The sequence below is a fragment of the Leucoraja erinacea genome, chromosome 5 (assembly GCF_028641065.1).
Source record: "Leucoraja erinacea ecotype New England chromosome 5, Leri_hhj_1, whole genome shotgun sequence".
In the NCBI taxonomy this organism is placed as follows: Eukaryota; Metazoa; Chordata; class Chondrichthyes; order Rajiformes; family Rajidae; genus Leucoraja; species Leucoraja erinaceus.
Genome location: NC_073381.1, coordinates 9710347 through 9728303, shown reverse-complemented (window position 1 = coordinate 9728303; position 17957 = coordinate 9710347). Strand labels below are relative to the sequence as shown.

The 17957-nt window shown below is 41.9% G+C and overlaps 1 protein-coding gene across 1 annotated transcript in view; it reads left to right on the top strand.

The window, feature by feature from the left end:
* Positions 1 to 17957, top strand: part of LOC129696925 (collagen alpha-1(XIX) chain-like) — a 320031-nt gene that overhangs the window by 281166 nt on the left and 20908 nt on the right. The window contains exons 44-52 of the mRNA XM_055635036.1: positions 1346 to 1381; positions 7583 to 7609; positions 8422 to 8475; positions 8635 to 8688; positions 9418 to 9471; positions 9565 to 9636; positions 12370 to 12405; positions 12583 to 12627; positions 13605 to 13775. Coding sequence (XP_055491011.1) covers positions 1346 to 1381; positions 7583 to 7609; positions 8422 to 8475; positions 8635 to 8688; positions 9418 to 9471; positions 9565 to 9636; positions 12370 to 12405; positions 12583 to 12627; positions 13605 to 13775 — 549 coding nt within the window. The remainder of the gene's footprint in view (positions 1 to 1345; positions 1382 to 7582; positions 7610 to 8421; positions 8476 to 8634; positions 8689 to 9417; positions 9472 to 9564; positions 9637 to 12369; positions 12406 to 12582; positions 12628 to 13604; positions 13776 to 17957) is intronic.

The following is a 17957-nucleotide window of genomic DNA, read 5'->3' as shown; positions in this document are numbered from 1 at the left end:
GGAAATTGTGGCCATGCAACTTAAGAGGTGAAAATTTAAGAGGTGAATGAAATTTTCAGTTATTATAGATTGAAGCATTCTGAAACAAATATGAAACAATCTTACTTAGATGACTTGAAATTAAAGCATATAATTAGTTAGTTACCTAATTGTAGCTAATTACAAAATTCAATTACTAGATCTAAACATCTATCCATTTCTTAAGAATAGATTAACATTTTTAAACAGCCTAAGTGTCCAAATAACATTCACACAAGAATTCACAATATAACATAATTTTAAAATCTCATTGTCATGGGTTTAAAGGCCAAATGGAAGGAATTTAATGTTTAATACCTGTAAATTAATGGCCATTTAAATCAGCTTGCGAGTGGGATTTTCTGGAACGGGACCATTTGGAACGTTCAGAATGCAGTGAATTTATACCCCCATATCGGCAGCAAATACACTACTGGTTCTTCGGGGGGGGGGGGGGGGGGGGCAAATCACCGGACCAGGTCGGGAAATCACCGTTTCGTAACTTAAAATGTGAATTAAATACATCTTAAGAAACACTTTTATACATAAAAATAAACTACTTTCTTTTACCTGGTCCTCCATAAAATCCATTCCAGTTGTCGGCATTGACGGCTTCAGAAGCTGGTTTTAAAATGACTCCAGCGATTAACTTGTCAGGTGAATTTTTTTTTTAAACGCACAGAACAGCCGTAGGAACGATTCTTTAGCAACATCTTGCACTCCCAACAAATATAATTCAGGACCAGGTCGGGAAAAAAACCCGTTTTAACCCCGCCCCACCCCCTCAAAGGCGCCAAAATCGCGCACACGGCCAAAGGCAGAATTGCAGCGCCCTGAAGGTAAGTTTTGTAACATACCTATATCATTGCCCAATTGATTTACTATTTACTTCTAAGTGGATCACAGTTTGATTTATGTAGGAAGGAACTGCAGATGCTGGTTTAAACCTAAGATAGACAAAAAATGCTGGAGTAACTTAGCGGGACAGGCTGCATCTCGGGAGAGAAGGAATAGCTGTCGTTTCAGGTCAAGTCTGAAGAAGGGTCTCGACCCAAAACATCACCTATTCCTTCTCTCCAGAGATGCTGCCTGTCCTGCTGAGTTACCCCAGCACTTTGTGACTATCACAATTTGATTTAGTTGGTATGGTGGATGTCTAAAAGGCAACACTGCTCAGTTGTTACTATTGTACTAAACTACTCTCAACTCTTCGCACTTCTATGAATGGCATGGAAATTGTTGTGTTATTGCTGGAGAATACAATACCTGAAATCACCATAATTATTATATTGCTCTCCAATTGATACATTCCTTATTTATTTCACAGGATGTTCCAGGATTACCAGGTCCTCCAGGTCCACCTGTAAGTGTTGTTCATGTTCAATGGTGTAAAGACGACTGGAGATTTTAACCAGCTTTCCCCCACTCAGTCATTATGCTGAAGTTTACAACAGTTCCAAAACAGAACCTGCAGCATGCAATTCACACTAAGAATTACTTGGTATCTCATCATCCTGCATAACATAACAAAGAGCATGAAACAAATGAAAATGTAAAAATAGTATGGCCCTGACCAATGTGTGAAACTCAGTCAGCGGTCTAAATTGGAGATCGGGTCAGTAAATATCAACTCTGGATTGCTGCAAATGATCATGGAACTATGCATACCGCAGAGTTGTTGGTTTATAACAAACCAGTCTCATGCAAACATTAGTGAAGAAAGTGTAGAATCCATATTCGTATTGTTTAAGAGCAATTTCATGATAATTCTGAACTAATTGTTCATAAAATGCCAGTTTTTTCTCACTGCAACTAAATTAAATAATGCTAAGATTAAACGAGAACTTACCAGTTTGAAGTTTGATCTTTATTTTATGAGGAGTTACGATGAGGGACTACGTGAAGAAGACCCCGTCCAGGCGCACACGCGTCAATCTTCAAAGCAGCGGTGTGAAATCACAGAAGGTAATTACCGAAGCATAATAGTAAGATATGTGAGACAAACATAACTTCCAGTTGATCTTTATGAGGGTGAGAGCGGAGGGCACGTAGTCCCTCATCGTAACTCCTCATAAAATAAAGATCAAACTTCAAACTGGTAAATTCCCCTTTTATTACAGAGGAGTATTTAATGCTGAATCCAAAACAGCACCACCAAATGCCCCAGGGTCTGCTATTTATTTATGGTAACACTTGTGAAACATCCGTTCACTTGCCCATCCTGCGGCCGCGAGGATATGGTCTATTGGAACGTCCAAATCCTTGGCCACTGATGTTGCTGCCGCCCTGGTGGAATGAGATTTAAATTTGCCAGTATCAATCCCTGCATCAACCAGCACCTGCTTCAGCCACCTCGAGATAGTCTGTACTGACACATTCTTATGTGTTTTTTTATGGCTGATAAGCAATGCTGATTCTGTACCTCTTAAGTCCTTAGTGTCGTCAATGTAACATCTTAAATGTGACACTACATATAGTCTTGGATCCGTAGGATATGCTGCAAAGATCAACTTACACCCTGTGACTCCAGGTCTGCTCTGTTTGAGTAAATCATAGACATAGAATGTAATTGCATCTGCTGTCATTACCATCCTATCTATACGTAATTTCTGTAAAGTCTGTACTCTTTGTGCTGAAACTAATGCCATTAGCATGACTACCTTCATGGTAATTTTGGCTAAAGACAAAACTAAAATGGGACTCCATACCCAAAGTAACATCAGCACATCCCTCATATTCCAGATTTCTGTATATCTGGGTTTAGGAGGCTTGGAATTGAAAATTCCCTTCATGTACCTACAGACCAAAGGGTGTGATCCTATCAGCTCTTGTTTTGACTCTCTCCATAAATATGCAGAGAGGGCACTCCTTGCAGTATTGATCGCACTGTAACTTAAATTGAAATCAAAATAGAGTGTTGACAGAAACTCTAAAACATCTGGGATGTCTGCAGTGTGGTATGAAATATTTTGCCTTGAGCAAAACACCTCCCATTTCCTTATGTAAGAAATGTACTGCTTCTGGGTACTATCCCTCCAGGCTGCTGCAATTGCATCCACAGTGCGATCTGAGTGTCCTCTTCCGAGATATGGCCTTCTTAGAATCTGCAAATTAACAAATCAATACGATCATGTAAAGGATCAACAAAATAGAGAGAGTACAGAGGAGATTTACTAGAATGTTGCCTGGGTTTCAGCAACTAAGTTACAGAGAAAGGTTGAACAAGTTAGGGCTTTATTCTTTGGAGCGCAGAAGGTTAAGGGGGGACTTGATAGAGGTTTTTAAAATGATGAGAGGGATAGACAGAGTTGACGTGGAAAAGTTTTTCCCACTGAGAGTAGGGAAGATTCAAACAAGGGGACATGACTTGAGAATTAAGGGACTGAAGTTTAGGGGTAACATGAGGGGGAACTTCTTTACTCAGAGAGTGGTGGCTGTGTGGAATGAGCTTCCAGTGAAGGTGGTGGAGGCAGGTTTGTTTTTATCATTTAAAAATAAATTGGATAGTTATATGGACGGGAAGGGAATGGAAGGTTATGGTCTGAGCGCAGGTATATGGGACTAGGGGAGAATATGTGTTCGGCACGGACTAGAAGGGTCGAGATGGCCTGTTTCCGTGCTGTAAATTGTTATATGGATGCAAATCACCAGATACAGGGTGCACAAGTAGGTTTTCTTGTCTTGGAATACCCATAAGACCATTATGACCATGTGACCATTTTTAGCACTAGTGGGTACCATGGTTGTGTAGGCCAACCTGGGACCACCAACACTCCTGAAGCAGAGTCCTGCTTGATCTTTTGTAGACACATACTAATGAGACAAAAGGGAGGAAATGCATTTAAAAACATTCCACCCCAATTTAGCAAGAATGCATCCACCGCTGTTGCACCTGGATCTGGTTCCCATGAAACATATTTAGGCAATTGTTGGTTCAGTCTAGATGCAAACAAGTCAATTTCTGGCATTCTAAATTGTGCAACAATTTTATTAAAGATGTCACGATTTAACATTCATTCCGTATTGTCATTGAATTTACGTGACCTGGTGTCTGCAATTATGTTGAATCTTCCTGGTAGGTAGATTGCCGAAAGCCAAATATTTTTCGAATAATACACCAGTGCCAGATAACGTTTGCCAATCTGTCACATGATTCTGACGATTCCACCCATGTGATTGACATATGCTACAGCCGTAGTGTTGTCAATCTGAACCTACACATGCAGATTTTGCACATTAAAGCAATAAGCTTTAAGCCCATAAAATGTACCTAACAATTCTAGGTAATTGATTCCATGTGCTTCGAGCTCTTCCACATTCCATCTTCCTCCACAGCTGGTAATGGTATCAGTAGCGCCCCAACCTAGCGCACTTGCATCAGACTGTAGGATGATAGCAGGTGTTTCAACCAGAATTTCTCTAAAAGCATATGAGACACTCTTAATCCACCATTGTATATCAGCAATTGCTGTTCTTGGTAATTGCATGGGGCCCAAAATGCCCAAAATGTCTCCTCCATGCCTGTACCTTTGCTCGCTGCAGTTGCTCATAATGCAGTGGACCGAACTGCACAGCTGGAAATGAAGCAATTAGTTTGCCAAGTAAGCTCGCCACTTGCTTAATTGATGGTTGATACTCTGAAACGAGTTGGCTACAACCCTCAATTATCTGCAGCCTTTTATCCTTGGGTAAAGTCACTATCATGTGTTCTGAATTAATAGTGAACCCCAGGTAATCAATTGTTTTGCTTGGAGATAACATTGATTTATCTGGATGTATAACGAAACCCAGCCTCTCAAATGTGAGCTTGACTTCTGACACAGATGCTTCTGTTGTAGCTCGAGTGTCACCCACAATTAAAATATCATCCAAATAAGCCATTATTAAATGGCCCTGGGCCCTTAGCAATGCTAGGACAGGTTTTAACAATTTTGAAAATAGTCTTGGGGCTGAGGTTAAACCATTAGGCAATGCTTTGAACTGCCAAAATTGATTCATCCAGTTAAATTTTAAATATCTTCGATCATTACCTTGCACAGCCACAGAGTAATATGCATCTTGCAGATCTATGCAGGCCATATAGCATTCTCTTGAAATTAGCTGCATAGCATTGGCAAATATCTCCATTTTGAAATGTTTATACTGTAAAAAAGGGTTAAGACTTATTAAATCAAGAATGATTCTACAACCACCATCCTTTTGTGCCCTAGAAAAAATGCCAGATACAAATTGGTGGTTTTGGTGAACTGTTTTTTCAATAACCCCTTTCCTACTTAATATTTCAAGTTCCTCTTGAATGTTCATATTCTCTTCTTTTGAGAAAATATGCATTCGCCTTGGAACATGTTGAGTAGGAGGATCCAAATGCGGATAGAATTCAATTCTGAACCCCATAATACTGCACAGTATAAATGCAGCAGATGCTATTTTTCGCCATTCTTTTAGGAAGAATTGTAACCTTCCCCCAATTTGCGAATGTGAAACACTTAATATGTTTCTTCCAGGACCAGACTCGCCTACCTCAGGGTTTGCTTGTGTCAAATCTTGTCCCTTGCCCCTCGTGGGAAAATTATAACCTCCACGCCCCGGAGCAGTACGCCAATAGCACGTATACGGGTACGAACGACTTGTTCCTTCACCAGCTCCAGCCACCCTTCGATAGGGATATTGCCTTCGAACCGATCTGCCAGGCACCGGTGGTTTAATCATTCCCACGGTTTTCGCTTCTTCATTCAGGTCTTTCACCCTTTTGGCTAGATTTTCTCCAAAGAGCAGGTTCGGCAATTGTATATTAGATGGTTTACAGAGCCCTGCAAAGGATATATGTAAGGTCTTATAGCACTTTTTACGAATACAGTTTATTTCAAAGTGTGCATTAACATTAGTGCCAAAACATCCTGTTGTGACGTTGTCACAAGTTCTTCCTCCAGGTCTCTGGCAAAAGCCATAATACTTGACCTAATTAATCTCAATACCCGCTGTAACTTCATTTCCTGTGCGCGTATTGCGGTGCCCACATAGCCCCATATAACATTATTTACTGCTGGGACTGCTAGCAGTGCGCAATTCTGCGGGGTTTCATATTTTTTGACAGTCTCATCCATAGTTAGTTCTTCCAACTGATGGGAAAGCAAGTAATTTATTGTTAATGCTATTTCTTCTGCCAATGGTTGCCCATTCAGTTTGGGACCTGAGAATGTTTGGGCCAGACCTGGTATTCTGGGCTCTGTTATTGGGCTTTGGTCCTCATATGATTCGTTATCATTTTCTTGCTGCCCTGGAAATTCCTTCTCATAGTGGGGTTGATCTGGTATTTCCAGCGCTGGCTCTCCCATAGGCCTACGCATAGTAAATCCTTTTTCAGGCATTCTTGCAGGCTCTTCCATAGAGCCACATACTGGCAGCCCTTTATTGGTTGCTGCTAGTGCTGGCGCTTCTGTAAACTAACGCCTATATTGTCTTTCTTCAGACATTCCTGGTGCTGGCTCTCCTGTAGGCCAACCCATATATTCTCTTTCATAAGGCATTTCTGGCGCCGGCTCTCCTGTAGGCCAATGTTTCCCAGGGCCTTTCCTGGGTGCTCCCTGCGCTGGCTCTCCTGTAGGTCAACGCTGATTGTACTCCTCCTGGAGTGTGCCTTTGTAAATCATTTTCCCCGTGAGGAATACCAGTTGTGCGACCCGATCCGACATGACTTCTTTCTGAGGTGTTGGTAATCTCTGGGTCTGACTCATCCGAGTCTACTGTCCTGTTAGTTTTCTTTTTGGCCTTACACCCTATAGGTGCTGTAACGGTACTTTTAGTAACTGTTTCTGTAGTTGCTGGCTTTTCTGCCGCTGACTTTTTACTCGGGCGCCTGCTGCTCTCAGACCCTCTGTCCTCTTGAGTTTTAGCTGCGGTACGCTTCCCTTTATTTTTACCCCCTTTCACCATAGCTTTTGGACTTGCCTGCACTCAGCACACAGTCTCCACCGAAGAAAGTTGGTCTGAAGTGAAAGTGAAAGCACTTACCTTCAGATTTTTTCACTCACCGCTTGGGGGGCACTGCTACTCCCAACATGGTTGCAGCCGCTATGCGTCTGACGATATGACACGTGTGCACCTGGACGGGGTCTTCTTCACGTAGTCACTCACGTGACTCCGAAAGTAAAATTCATATTCTGCATGTTGAAATTTGAAGTTAATAAATATGATCAGTCTTTTTCATTTTATTCTCTAATGGTTCCTCACAACATTGAAGAGGGCCATTCAGCCCATGTGTCTATGGTTAGCTCTCATTAATCCCATCAACTTAATTCCTGTCCTTATTTCCGTGTAAGTATCACATCCTAGGGATGTGGGTAGAAACCAGAGAATGCAGGGGAAACCCTTGCAGTTACCCGGAGGGCGTGCAGACACCGTGCAGGAAGTAAGGATCATACTGTTCACTGGAATGGTGTGGCAGCAGCCATCGTTTTACCTGCATGCCCCTTGTTTAAAAAGGTGTAATGATTTTCACAGAGTATTGGTTTAGAAGTAAAGTGATATGGAACTTTACATGGTCATTTGTGTTTTACTTTTGCAGGGGTTAAAAGGAGATCCCGGATCAAAGGTAAGCAATTTCCTCCAATATTTGCAATAGATTCAGATCGTAAAGAGACAAACTATCAAAAGGTCAATTTTTTTTCCCTATGACATTTTACAAAATTGTTAAAATAGTGAATGGCCAAGTTGGTAGCTATACTATCGCAGCAGGAGGAGGAACACTGGACAAGTAACCATTGCTCTAATGCAAATAAAGCCAATATTCCTTTAACTTCCTGTTACATAATAAGGAAGGAATGTGGCTTAAAGGCACATCCAAAAGTCTACATGTAGACATGTGTCTTCTTTTATAAAATACTTTCAATTCAATTCAATATTTATTCCATGTCATTTGAACCTCAGTGAGGCTCAAACGAAACTCCGTTTCTACAGTCATACAAACAAAACAATTCCTACAAGACACACAAACAATTCAATTCACACAAACATCCATCACAGTGAATCTCCTCCTCACTGTGATGGAAGGCAAAGTCTTTTCTCCCAAGACTTTGAACTTGGGTTTGAAATTCAAGTCCTTTAAGCATGGGTGCAAACACAATGTGTTATTCAAAGCAGATACGTTACTGCCTCACACCCAGCGCACAGTATAAAAGACAGATCCCTATCCCATTATATCCTAGAATCCAACCGTAAGTAAGTAGGGTTAACCTAACAGTGATCAGCAAAGATCTTATAGTTCCGCTCCATTGCGTACTACAAGTCAGCCATTGGATTTAGCAGGAGTGGACTATCTTGCTCCGCTATAGGATCTTTGGTGATCAGTTGTGGTAAGTGCTGGTATGTCATGTAAAAGTGAATAATAAGTTACCCTCTTTACAGGGAGAGATGGGTCCGATGGGTTTGCCAGGCCTGGAAGGATCACCAGGAGAAAAGGTAAATCTCACAATATTTATATTCTTTTTCTTTATTTTCTTCACAAGCAAACAATAAAGCTGTTATATTTCTCTGTCGGTTAATATTGTACCAACCTGAACAGCATTACCGAATTATTTCCGAATTATTTACTGAATTTATTTTGTAATATATTTCCAGGGTGATACAGGAATGCCTGGGCCACCTGGTCTCCAAGGACCGATCGGTTCACAGGTGAGTGTTTGTGGAGAAATTGAATCATGTTGAAGATTTATATCGGGCAAAACAGTAAATCAATGTATGTAATATCTATTAAGGAGCATTGATGCACTGTTTAATACTATACAGCAAGTTCTCCTTTTTACTTCTCATCTTCGCCCATACCATCTCACTGGAAGAAACCAATAATGTCATCTCAGACTACTGTTGTGACATTGTGCTTAATCAATTCTCTTAATCAATTGTACTTAATTAATTATTTTTCCACTACCTTTATCTCTCCATTTGCACCTGTATCCTGGCATACTAAGCTGCCAGTCCTGTCCACGCTTAGCCAGGTTTTCATAACAGCTACAACATCCCAGTCGCATGTACCTATCCACACCCTGAGTTTATCCGTCTTACCCATCAGGTCTTTCGCATTGAAATAAATGCAGTTAAAACCAACAGTCCTTCCTTGCTCCCTGCCATGCTGTTGCCTATCCTGTCCACTGAACTTTCTTTCATCACCTTCCATATTGACTTCCAGCCTCTCATGTGCCAAATTCCTGCATTGGATCCTGCCTCCCCCACTCCAATCCCTGGGTTTAAACTCACCCCAGTAGTCCTAGCAAACCTGCCTGTCAGAAAACATTTTAGTTAATGACTTTGGAAGTCACAGCTCTTTAAATTATACTTTCCTCTAACAATGAATGGTTTGTATTAGAAATAAGAATTATAACTTTTGTCCTTTCTTCTAAAAAGGGAAAACCTGGTTCTCCAGGTCCACCAGGACCACATGGTTTAACAGGCGATCCCGTGAGTTGAATTTTCATGTTCGTTCCAAGGTATATGATCTGCCATTTAGGAAGCAGAATTGGGTACTGACCTTCACTGTGTCTAATGTTGTAGGGAGATAAAGGCGAGAGAGGACCATTGGGAGAAACTGGCTTTCCTGGACCGAAAGGACCGCCTGGAGCCCTCGTATGTAACTTTCTTAACTTTTATCCGCTGGAGAGTATGAAGAGATGATGAAGAACTTGCATATTTAAAATGTAGATCAGTGACTGGCACTGCAAACAAAATCTGAACTTATGTGGTACAAATATTCTTGCCATGCCTGAATATTGATAGATGTTGGTGCATGTAGGTATGGACCATGACGTTTTCTGAGTCATGCTAGTGGTGGTCGAGCTTCTTACTTGAAGGGAGGTGTGATTAAAGGAATATTCAAAAAGCTTCTCCATTGATCTTCCTTCTCCTCTCCCCGCAGTCACAGGATTAGTTCCTATAATTATGGAGAAGTCAGCCAGCAATGGTAAAGGAAGAGATGCTGGCTGCCAGACACCATACTCATCAGTATACAGTAGGTCAAGTGGCTCTGTGGGTCTCACTGTGGAAATATGCTACCCTTGTTACTGGTTACCTTACCGGAGTTGAGACCAGAGGTTTAGGGAATAACCCTCATTCCCCAATGAATTCTGGGGTATATCATGTCGATCACATTGATTTACTCTGCAAGGTCTAGGATTAATTGAGGAAGGACATCCTTGTGATTGAGGCAGTGCAGCGTGGGTTCACTTGATTGATCCCTGGGATGGCGGGACTGTCATATGAGGAAAGATTGAAAAGACTAGGCTTATATTCACTGGAGTTTAAAAGGATGAGGGGAATCTTATAGAAACATATAAAATTATAAAATGACTGGACAAGCTAGATGGAGGAAAAATGTTCCCAATGTTGGGTGAGTCCAGAACCAGGGGCCAAAGGGGAGGTCATTTAAGACAGAGGTGAGAAAAAACTTTTTCATCCCGAGAGTTGTGAATTTATGGAATTCCCTGCCACAGAGGGCAGTGGAGGCCAAATCACTGGATGGATTTAAGAGAGAGTTAGGTAGAGCTCTAGGGGCTAGTGGAGTCGAGGGATATGGGGAGAAGGCAGCACGGGTTCTTGATAGAGGACGATCAGCTATGATCACAATGAATGGAGGTGCTGGCTCAAAAGGCCAAATGGCCTCCTCTTGCACCTATTTTTTATGTTTCTATGTTTCTATGTAACATTGACAAAGTTTGTTCAAAATTCCAAAGAGATATCAATCCCTTAAAATCCAACAACAGGGTATGCAACAACAAGAGCAGTGCATTTCTACAGAAGGACCCACTGAACCACTTGAGATGTACTGAAGATCAGCAGTTGTCCTGAAGTAGGGAGTATGGTGGCTGGTCACGTCCTGAGCATGATGGGTACACTCCAGACATCAGCCAGTCAGTCAACCTCCACACTGCGGAGGACACCACATTATCTGCAGAATCCAATACCTGCAGTGACTGCTGCTCCTGATACAAGGAAAATGTGATTAAATCCTCCCTTCATGTGCAGGTGAGGAGGCATCAATACTATTTGCTGCAGTTCCTGGGATAAGCCGACTGCAAAGAAATTAAAGGCCCCTGTGACTGCCGTTACCATTGGCACTGCTGCAAAGGCATGGCTCAGCTGCAGCAGTTTTGCCTGCAGAGGAGGCAGGACTCAATCTCATCTTGGAAGGATTCTTGCCAGCTAGAGCCCTTCTTACTCTCCTCGTGCCTCTTCTAACACCTGCTCTTGGTGCCCACTCCTCTTCCTCCCAGTTTGCAAGAGTCCACACATCTTGATCTGAAGAAATAATTGTTTTTAAGCAACAAGTGCTTAGGATCTGGATTGTACTGGTTTTGGTTTATTATGGTCATGTGTACCAGGATGCAGTGGAAAAGTTTAATTAGCATCCTATCCCAGTAAATCATACAATGCATGATTACAATCAAACCATACACGAGTACAAAGCGAAATGTGAAGGGAAACAGCGTGAAAAATGTAGTGTTACAGTAACAACGAAAGCACAAAAAAATCAAAAAAGTGCAAGGGCCGCAACGAGTCAGATTGGAAGATCAAGACTACTGCCAGGGATGGATGTAGATAGTTCAGGAAGAACAATCACAACATTAAAAAAGAAACACGATAAGTAAATAAAATAAAATAAATTGTGTAGGCCCATGATGAGAGGGTGGGAGAATAGCACTTGATTTGCTCTTACATAGATCCAACATGGACTCAATTAGCTGAATCGTCCCCTTCCAGTGTAATGCTTTGTAATCCCACAGAAAGGGATTCCTTAATCTGCAGAAAACCATTGTCAAATACAGATGTCTCACTTTCTGTGAAGTACCTGCTCTGTATAGATCTCTCAAGTCTACCACTCTCATACTCAGTCGCAAGAGATCAGCTGGTCACTGAGGATCCTGTAAAGAGAGTAAGTGAGGATGGCATTCCTGCACCTTTGCCTACTTCATTTGCAGTAGTTAGTTCAATGCTTGGGTTGCCATCTAGTCAAAATGATCAAATCAAGACAAATCACCAGCTGTCAGCTTGTCAAACTTCTGGCATGTTTGTGTGACCCCAAATTGCCAAGTAAAATGTTTCATAATTAAAATGGAAGCAAATTAGCACCAAAATAAATATACTAAATGGTCCGATTTCATGGTCCGCACCTTTCAGATACTCCCTCTTATGAGGTGCTTGTTTTACTCCTTCCCAAAAGCATTTCTTAGATTTAAGGGGAATCATTGGTGGAGATCTTAGCACTGCTTCAGGGCAAATGGGGTTGTAGCAAATGTGTGATAAAAATATTACCGGCATGATTCTGATGCTTCATAAATGAGTTTACATCTTATTTTTTACCAGGGCAAAACTGGACAACAAGGATTCCCAGGTGCACAGGTAAGGAAAAAGTACATTTCATGAATTGTGATTTTAATTGTTGCAATTTTGTTATGCTATCTCACCTGCATGCTTTGCAATGTTAACTGGTTCCATGAACTGTAATCGTTCTTCAATTTACAATAAAGTGTTTTGGACATTGGGATATTATAGATATTTTCTTTGATTTAATTGTAGGGTTTGCCAGGGAACTCGGGAGACCGTGGACCCAAGGGTGAGCGAGTAAGTTGTTTATTCAAAGGAATATTTCTTGGACCAAGGATCATTTTAGCCAAGACATGCCAACTGATTACTGTGATCTAAAATCCTGTTATATACAATGAGGATATAGACATCAGGATCATCCCGAGCACTTTGTTCCCTAATCCAAGTTGGCATTTCACACATCGTGACTAGCTTTGCAGTGGCCACGTGGAGAGGGACCAATGGAAAATAAGATATTTGTAAATGGAGGAACAAGCCTACTCAGTGGCTAACAAATCTGGATGGGAAATGGTTGTGTGAATCAGGGCAACATTGAGGTGCCAATGTTCCACCTTCAGAAGCCACTTTAGGGACACAGTGGCGCAGAGGTAGAGTTGCTGCCTTACAGTGCTTGCAGCACCAGAGACCAGGGTTCAATCCTGACTATGGGTGCTGTCTGTATGGAGTTTGTATGTTCTCCCCATGACCGCGTGGGTTTTTCTCCGAGATCTGCGGTTTCCTCCCACACTCCAAAGACAGTAGGTAAATCGGCTTGGTAAATGTAAAAATTGTCCCTAGTGTGTGTCGGATAATGTTGATATGCGGGGATCACTGGTCGGCACGGACCCTGTGGGCTGAAGGGCCTGTTTCTGCGTTGTATCTCTAAACTAAACTAAACTAAACTAAATTAGTTAGCTGAAGTCCACATTTTGCGAAGGAGAAATTAAAGAGAAAGTATTGACTGCACTGTTGAATGGCATTTTTCAAATCTTAGACAATGTTTCACATTCTTTACTCACAGCAAGGTAAACTATTTCTAGAGATACTTTGAAGTGTGATGCATGTTTTTAATACTGTATCGTTTCCTTCATAAATTGTCTTCTCTGCAGATAAGATGCCTCTGAAATAATGTTTTACACAAGCTTAAATTGCTATTCCAAACAGAATAAATAGTTATGTCATGACTTATTTTTGTCATTGTATGTCTTGATTCATTTCATTCCTCTTTTGGATAGGGAGATCCAGGAATTCTGGGTGACCGAGGTCCTCAGGGTGAAAGAGGAAGGATGGGTAACACAGGGGCACCGGGAGAGAAAGGAATAATGGGGCCTTCGGGCCCCGTTGGGCCACGAGGACGAACAGGAGCTCCAGGACCTCCAGGTCATCGTGGCCTCTCTGGCAATTCAGTAAGACAAACTGACTACCTCTCTTGCCACATCAGTTGCAATATCCTAACATCTAAATACCTTCTATATTTGTGCGATATATTACCTACATATTTGATGAGTTCATTGTTGTATGTCACAAATAAAGATATTGGTGAATGGATGAGACAATTATTCCAACTTTTATAAGAAACATTGATTATTCTCAATTATACTTTCGATCAGAAGTGATCTTTCCATTGCCAACAAAAAAATATACCAAATGACTTGCCAGTCATTTTGAGCTATTAAATCAAAGCCACATCTCCCCTCTCAGGTGGATGTAAAATATGCCAATGTAGCTTTCAAAGATGAACGGGAGAATGTTCTGGACACTATTTATCTTCAATTGGTCATTATCGTATTGCTGTCTGTGGAACAATCTGTCCACCAGTGACACAAGTATTTCTGCTTTCAGCAATGCCTACATCTCAAATTTAATCGGTTGCAAAGTGCTTTCAGACATAGAAACATAGAAAAAACAGGTGCAGGAGTAGGCCATTCGGCCCTTCGAGCCTGCACCACCATTCAATATGATCATGGCTGATCATCCAACTCAGTATCCTGTACCTGCCTTCTCTCCATACCCCCTGATCCCTTTAGCCACAAGGGCCACATCTAACTCCCTCTTAAATATAGCCAATAACATCCTATAGGGGGCGCCGTCCTGTGTGGTATGGCTGCCCAGCCTGCAGCTGTTCATTTTTCACTCTTTTTAAAAAATGTTAGTGAGTTTTAGTGTTTTGTTCTGGAGTTCTAGTCTTTTTTATATGGGGGGTGGGGGGGAGGAAGGGGGAAACTGCTTTTCAGGGTCTCTACCTGGTCGGAGAGGCAGCTTTTCTCTGGGCTGCACTTTCGACCCGTCTTCGCGGCCTACCAGCGGGCCTGGAGCGGCGTTTCCTGAAGGGACTGCCCAGAACCTCGGCTTCGGCGGCGGTGTAGCGCTGGAACGCTATCGCGGAGCGGGCGATGCCTTGCCCGGGTCGCCGCGCTGGAACTCCAGAATGCTGAGCCGCTGGAACGCTATGCGCGCGGAGCGGCCTGCGCATGCCTTTTAACATCGGGGGCCCGCCGAGATCGGCAGTGTCTCCATCCGGCGCGCGTTGGCTTCGGAACCGCGGTCTCCGGGGAATGGCATTTCGCCGCTTGTTCTCCCGTACTGTACACTGACAAGCGACACGGCCTTAAATCGGGCTTCCATGAATCTGAATCTGAATAGGACTATGCATGGGAGACTGGACATTGCCTTCCCTCATAATGGGAAACATCGCGGGGGGATGTTTTTATGTTTTAAGGTCTTTATTACTGTTAGCTGGCTTTCAGCTGCATTGGCAAGAAGCATTTCGGTGTATGCCAATAAAATAACCTTTGGACCTTTGAACATCGGGAGAGCCATACAAAGGGATTTACTCATCGCGAATCTTATAGATTTTTCGGCAATGGGATGGAGCTCCATCCGGGCTTTCGCGGTCCTTGCACAAGGCATTGGGGGTTCTATTCGGAAGCTGGCACGGTAGGAGTAAACTCCGGCAGGCAGTAAGGGGGTACCCCAAGCGGGACCCCAGTTCCAGGGGAATTGTCCCAAGCCGCTGACAGGATTCTCCCGACGCCGGAGCACCATCACCCAGCGAGAACGGCCTGGAACATCGGGCCACCGTAAAGGCAACCTGTGTCATGGTACACCAGTCATTGAAGGTAGGCTGCAGGTGCAGCAGGCAGTAGAAAGCCATTGCAAAAGGATTTGAGTATAGGAGTGGACACTGGTTGTACAGGGTGGGAGACCACACCTGGACATTGTGCCTTCAAATCTGAGGAAGGACATCATAATGGGAACAGAGACATTCACCAGTGGGGGGATGTTTTTGGATATTGTTTAAATTCTCTTTTATTAGGGGATCTGTTAAATTCTTAAGTATAGATGCAGGAAGATTTCTTTATATGCCAGGACAAGCATTAAGGCAAGAAGCCGATTATGAAGAACTACACGCAGAGGTGTGATCTCTGTCTCTGCCACAGAGGGTAGTTGAGGCAATAAAAGAGGGAGTAACCTTTGGACAGGGGGCATGGAGAGAGGGCAGGTACGGGATACTGAATGATCAGCCATGAGATGGCGGTGCAGGCTCGAAGGGCCGAATGGCCTACTCCTGCACCTAATTCTTGTTTCTATTTTTCTATTGAGAGGATGCAACATTCACAGCATGTGGCCTTTAAACCAGACCTGCTGCCTGCAGTTTCTGCTCAACCAGACTTATTGTGGAGACAGAGGAGCTGACCCCCTAAAACTAGAAAGTATAGATTAGTGGTGAGAAGTGAGAGGCACAAGTCAGTATTACTCGCTAATTAATTTCATAATCTGCATTTGTGTCTACTTCCACTAGGTGTCAGCATTGCACATCTTCTTAGTTTGGTGGCTGGAGCACATTGACTGCTTTATTAAGCCAATTCATTATCTGTAGAATTCCACCAAGAGTGCTAAAGAGCTGAACTTTGCAAACCAAGTTTCCCTGCTTTAGAATTTGGCTAAATATTTTAATAGAGTAATCAAAGTTTTGGACAATGGCTAACTAGAAAAAAATCTGCATTGTATTATTTACAATTGGAGTAAAAGAACTGGTGAGAAAAAAGGGACACCATCAATTTTTCTTTATCAATAGTAGCCTTATGGCTCCCAGTATTATGTATTGTTTTTGCATTCAGTTCAATAGTTCATTTCAGATATATATTCATGCTGCTTTAGAATGAAATGTTGACCTCATTCAGGACGTATTTTAAGATAGCAAGTGAAAGATCTTCTCTAGATGCAGTGAGGATTTCATGATATGTTCTGGTTTAAATTCTGTGATAGCAAATGCCAGGTAATATGAATGGTGTTGGATGCTATTCAATGCTATTTGGGTTTGACCCTCATGATTAGGACCTCTAGAAACGAGTTTCACAAACGGTTGCTCTGTAAATGGGATAAGTATGGAAACCCCAAAGTTATGATTTATTTTTATAACCTGGTCCTGGTTCAAGTTCCACTCTGGAGAGTTGTGCGTGGTTAACATTTCTAACTGCCCTGATTACAGTGGTGTTGGAGGTGCCATATTTTCTTAATTGAATGTAAACAATTCCATGGCAGTAAAGTAAATTATTGAAGTTATTCTCAAACTTCAAAACAATATTTATCCTTCAGACCATCAGTAAATTGGTGTGTATGGCATCTTGCTGGGCTCAAATTGGCCTATTACACAAGTGACTTCATGATAGGCAATAATGCTAGATGTATAAAATAATCTTTCATAAATCCAAATATTTTGTTGTGGAAATTTCTATACGGTTGGTGGAACTGTAACAATAGGGCCTTTAAATGTGCTTAAATACATCAGTCAATAAAAGGAACTCAAATTTAACCAAGGTACAAAAACTTGGACTATTAACACCACAATCCAGGCAATTCCAGTGCACCAACAAAGTCTGAATAAGGCTCCCAACCCAAAACTAAAATATCCATGTTTTCCAGAGATACTGCCTTAATCGCCGAGTTATTTCGGCACTTCATGTCCTTTTCACAAACCACAGAGTAGCCTCCTGAAGAAGGCCACGATAAAGCCAATCTATTGGCCCAGGCGGTTTCCCTCTTTGTTCCATGGTAGAATTCTGAAGTTTTTCACTTATCCACATTAAACTGTAATCAGCGCATCATTTAGTCTTAGATAGAAGGAATTAGGCTGTGGGCCGAGGAACATTTTCATTCAAGATTGTGACCCAACTCACGGAACTACCTGAATTTTGTACATATTGTGTAAAATTATTATATAAATCATGCCTGAAACTCATCTAGATCAAAACCTGCACATTTTTTAAAAATATGACAAAAACTTCTAATTTTCCGAGTAGTAATTGTCCAATCAATGCACGTTTGACATTGAGGTCGGGCGCAAATTAACCAATCCCGCGCCTTTTTTTATGGTCGCTAGGCAGCGAGGACCCTGGGATCATGGTTGCCTTCTCATTACATCAATAGCAATAGCAAGGTTTCCAAGGAATAAAGGTAATGCTAACTAACCTTGCTGATAATTTTGTTTTTCAATTGATTTATCTTTATAAAGTTATGATGTGAACTGTTAAATAAAAATGATAAATAACAAATGTAGGATTAGGGTCAGGATCAGTCGGTCAGTC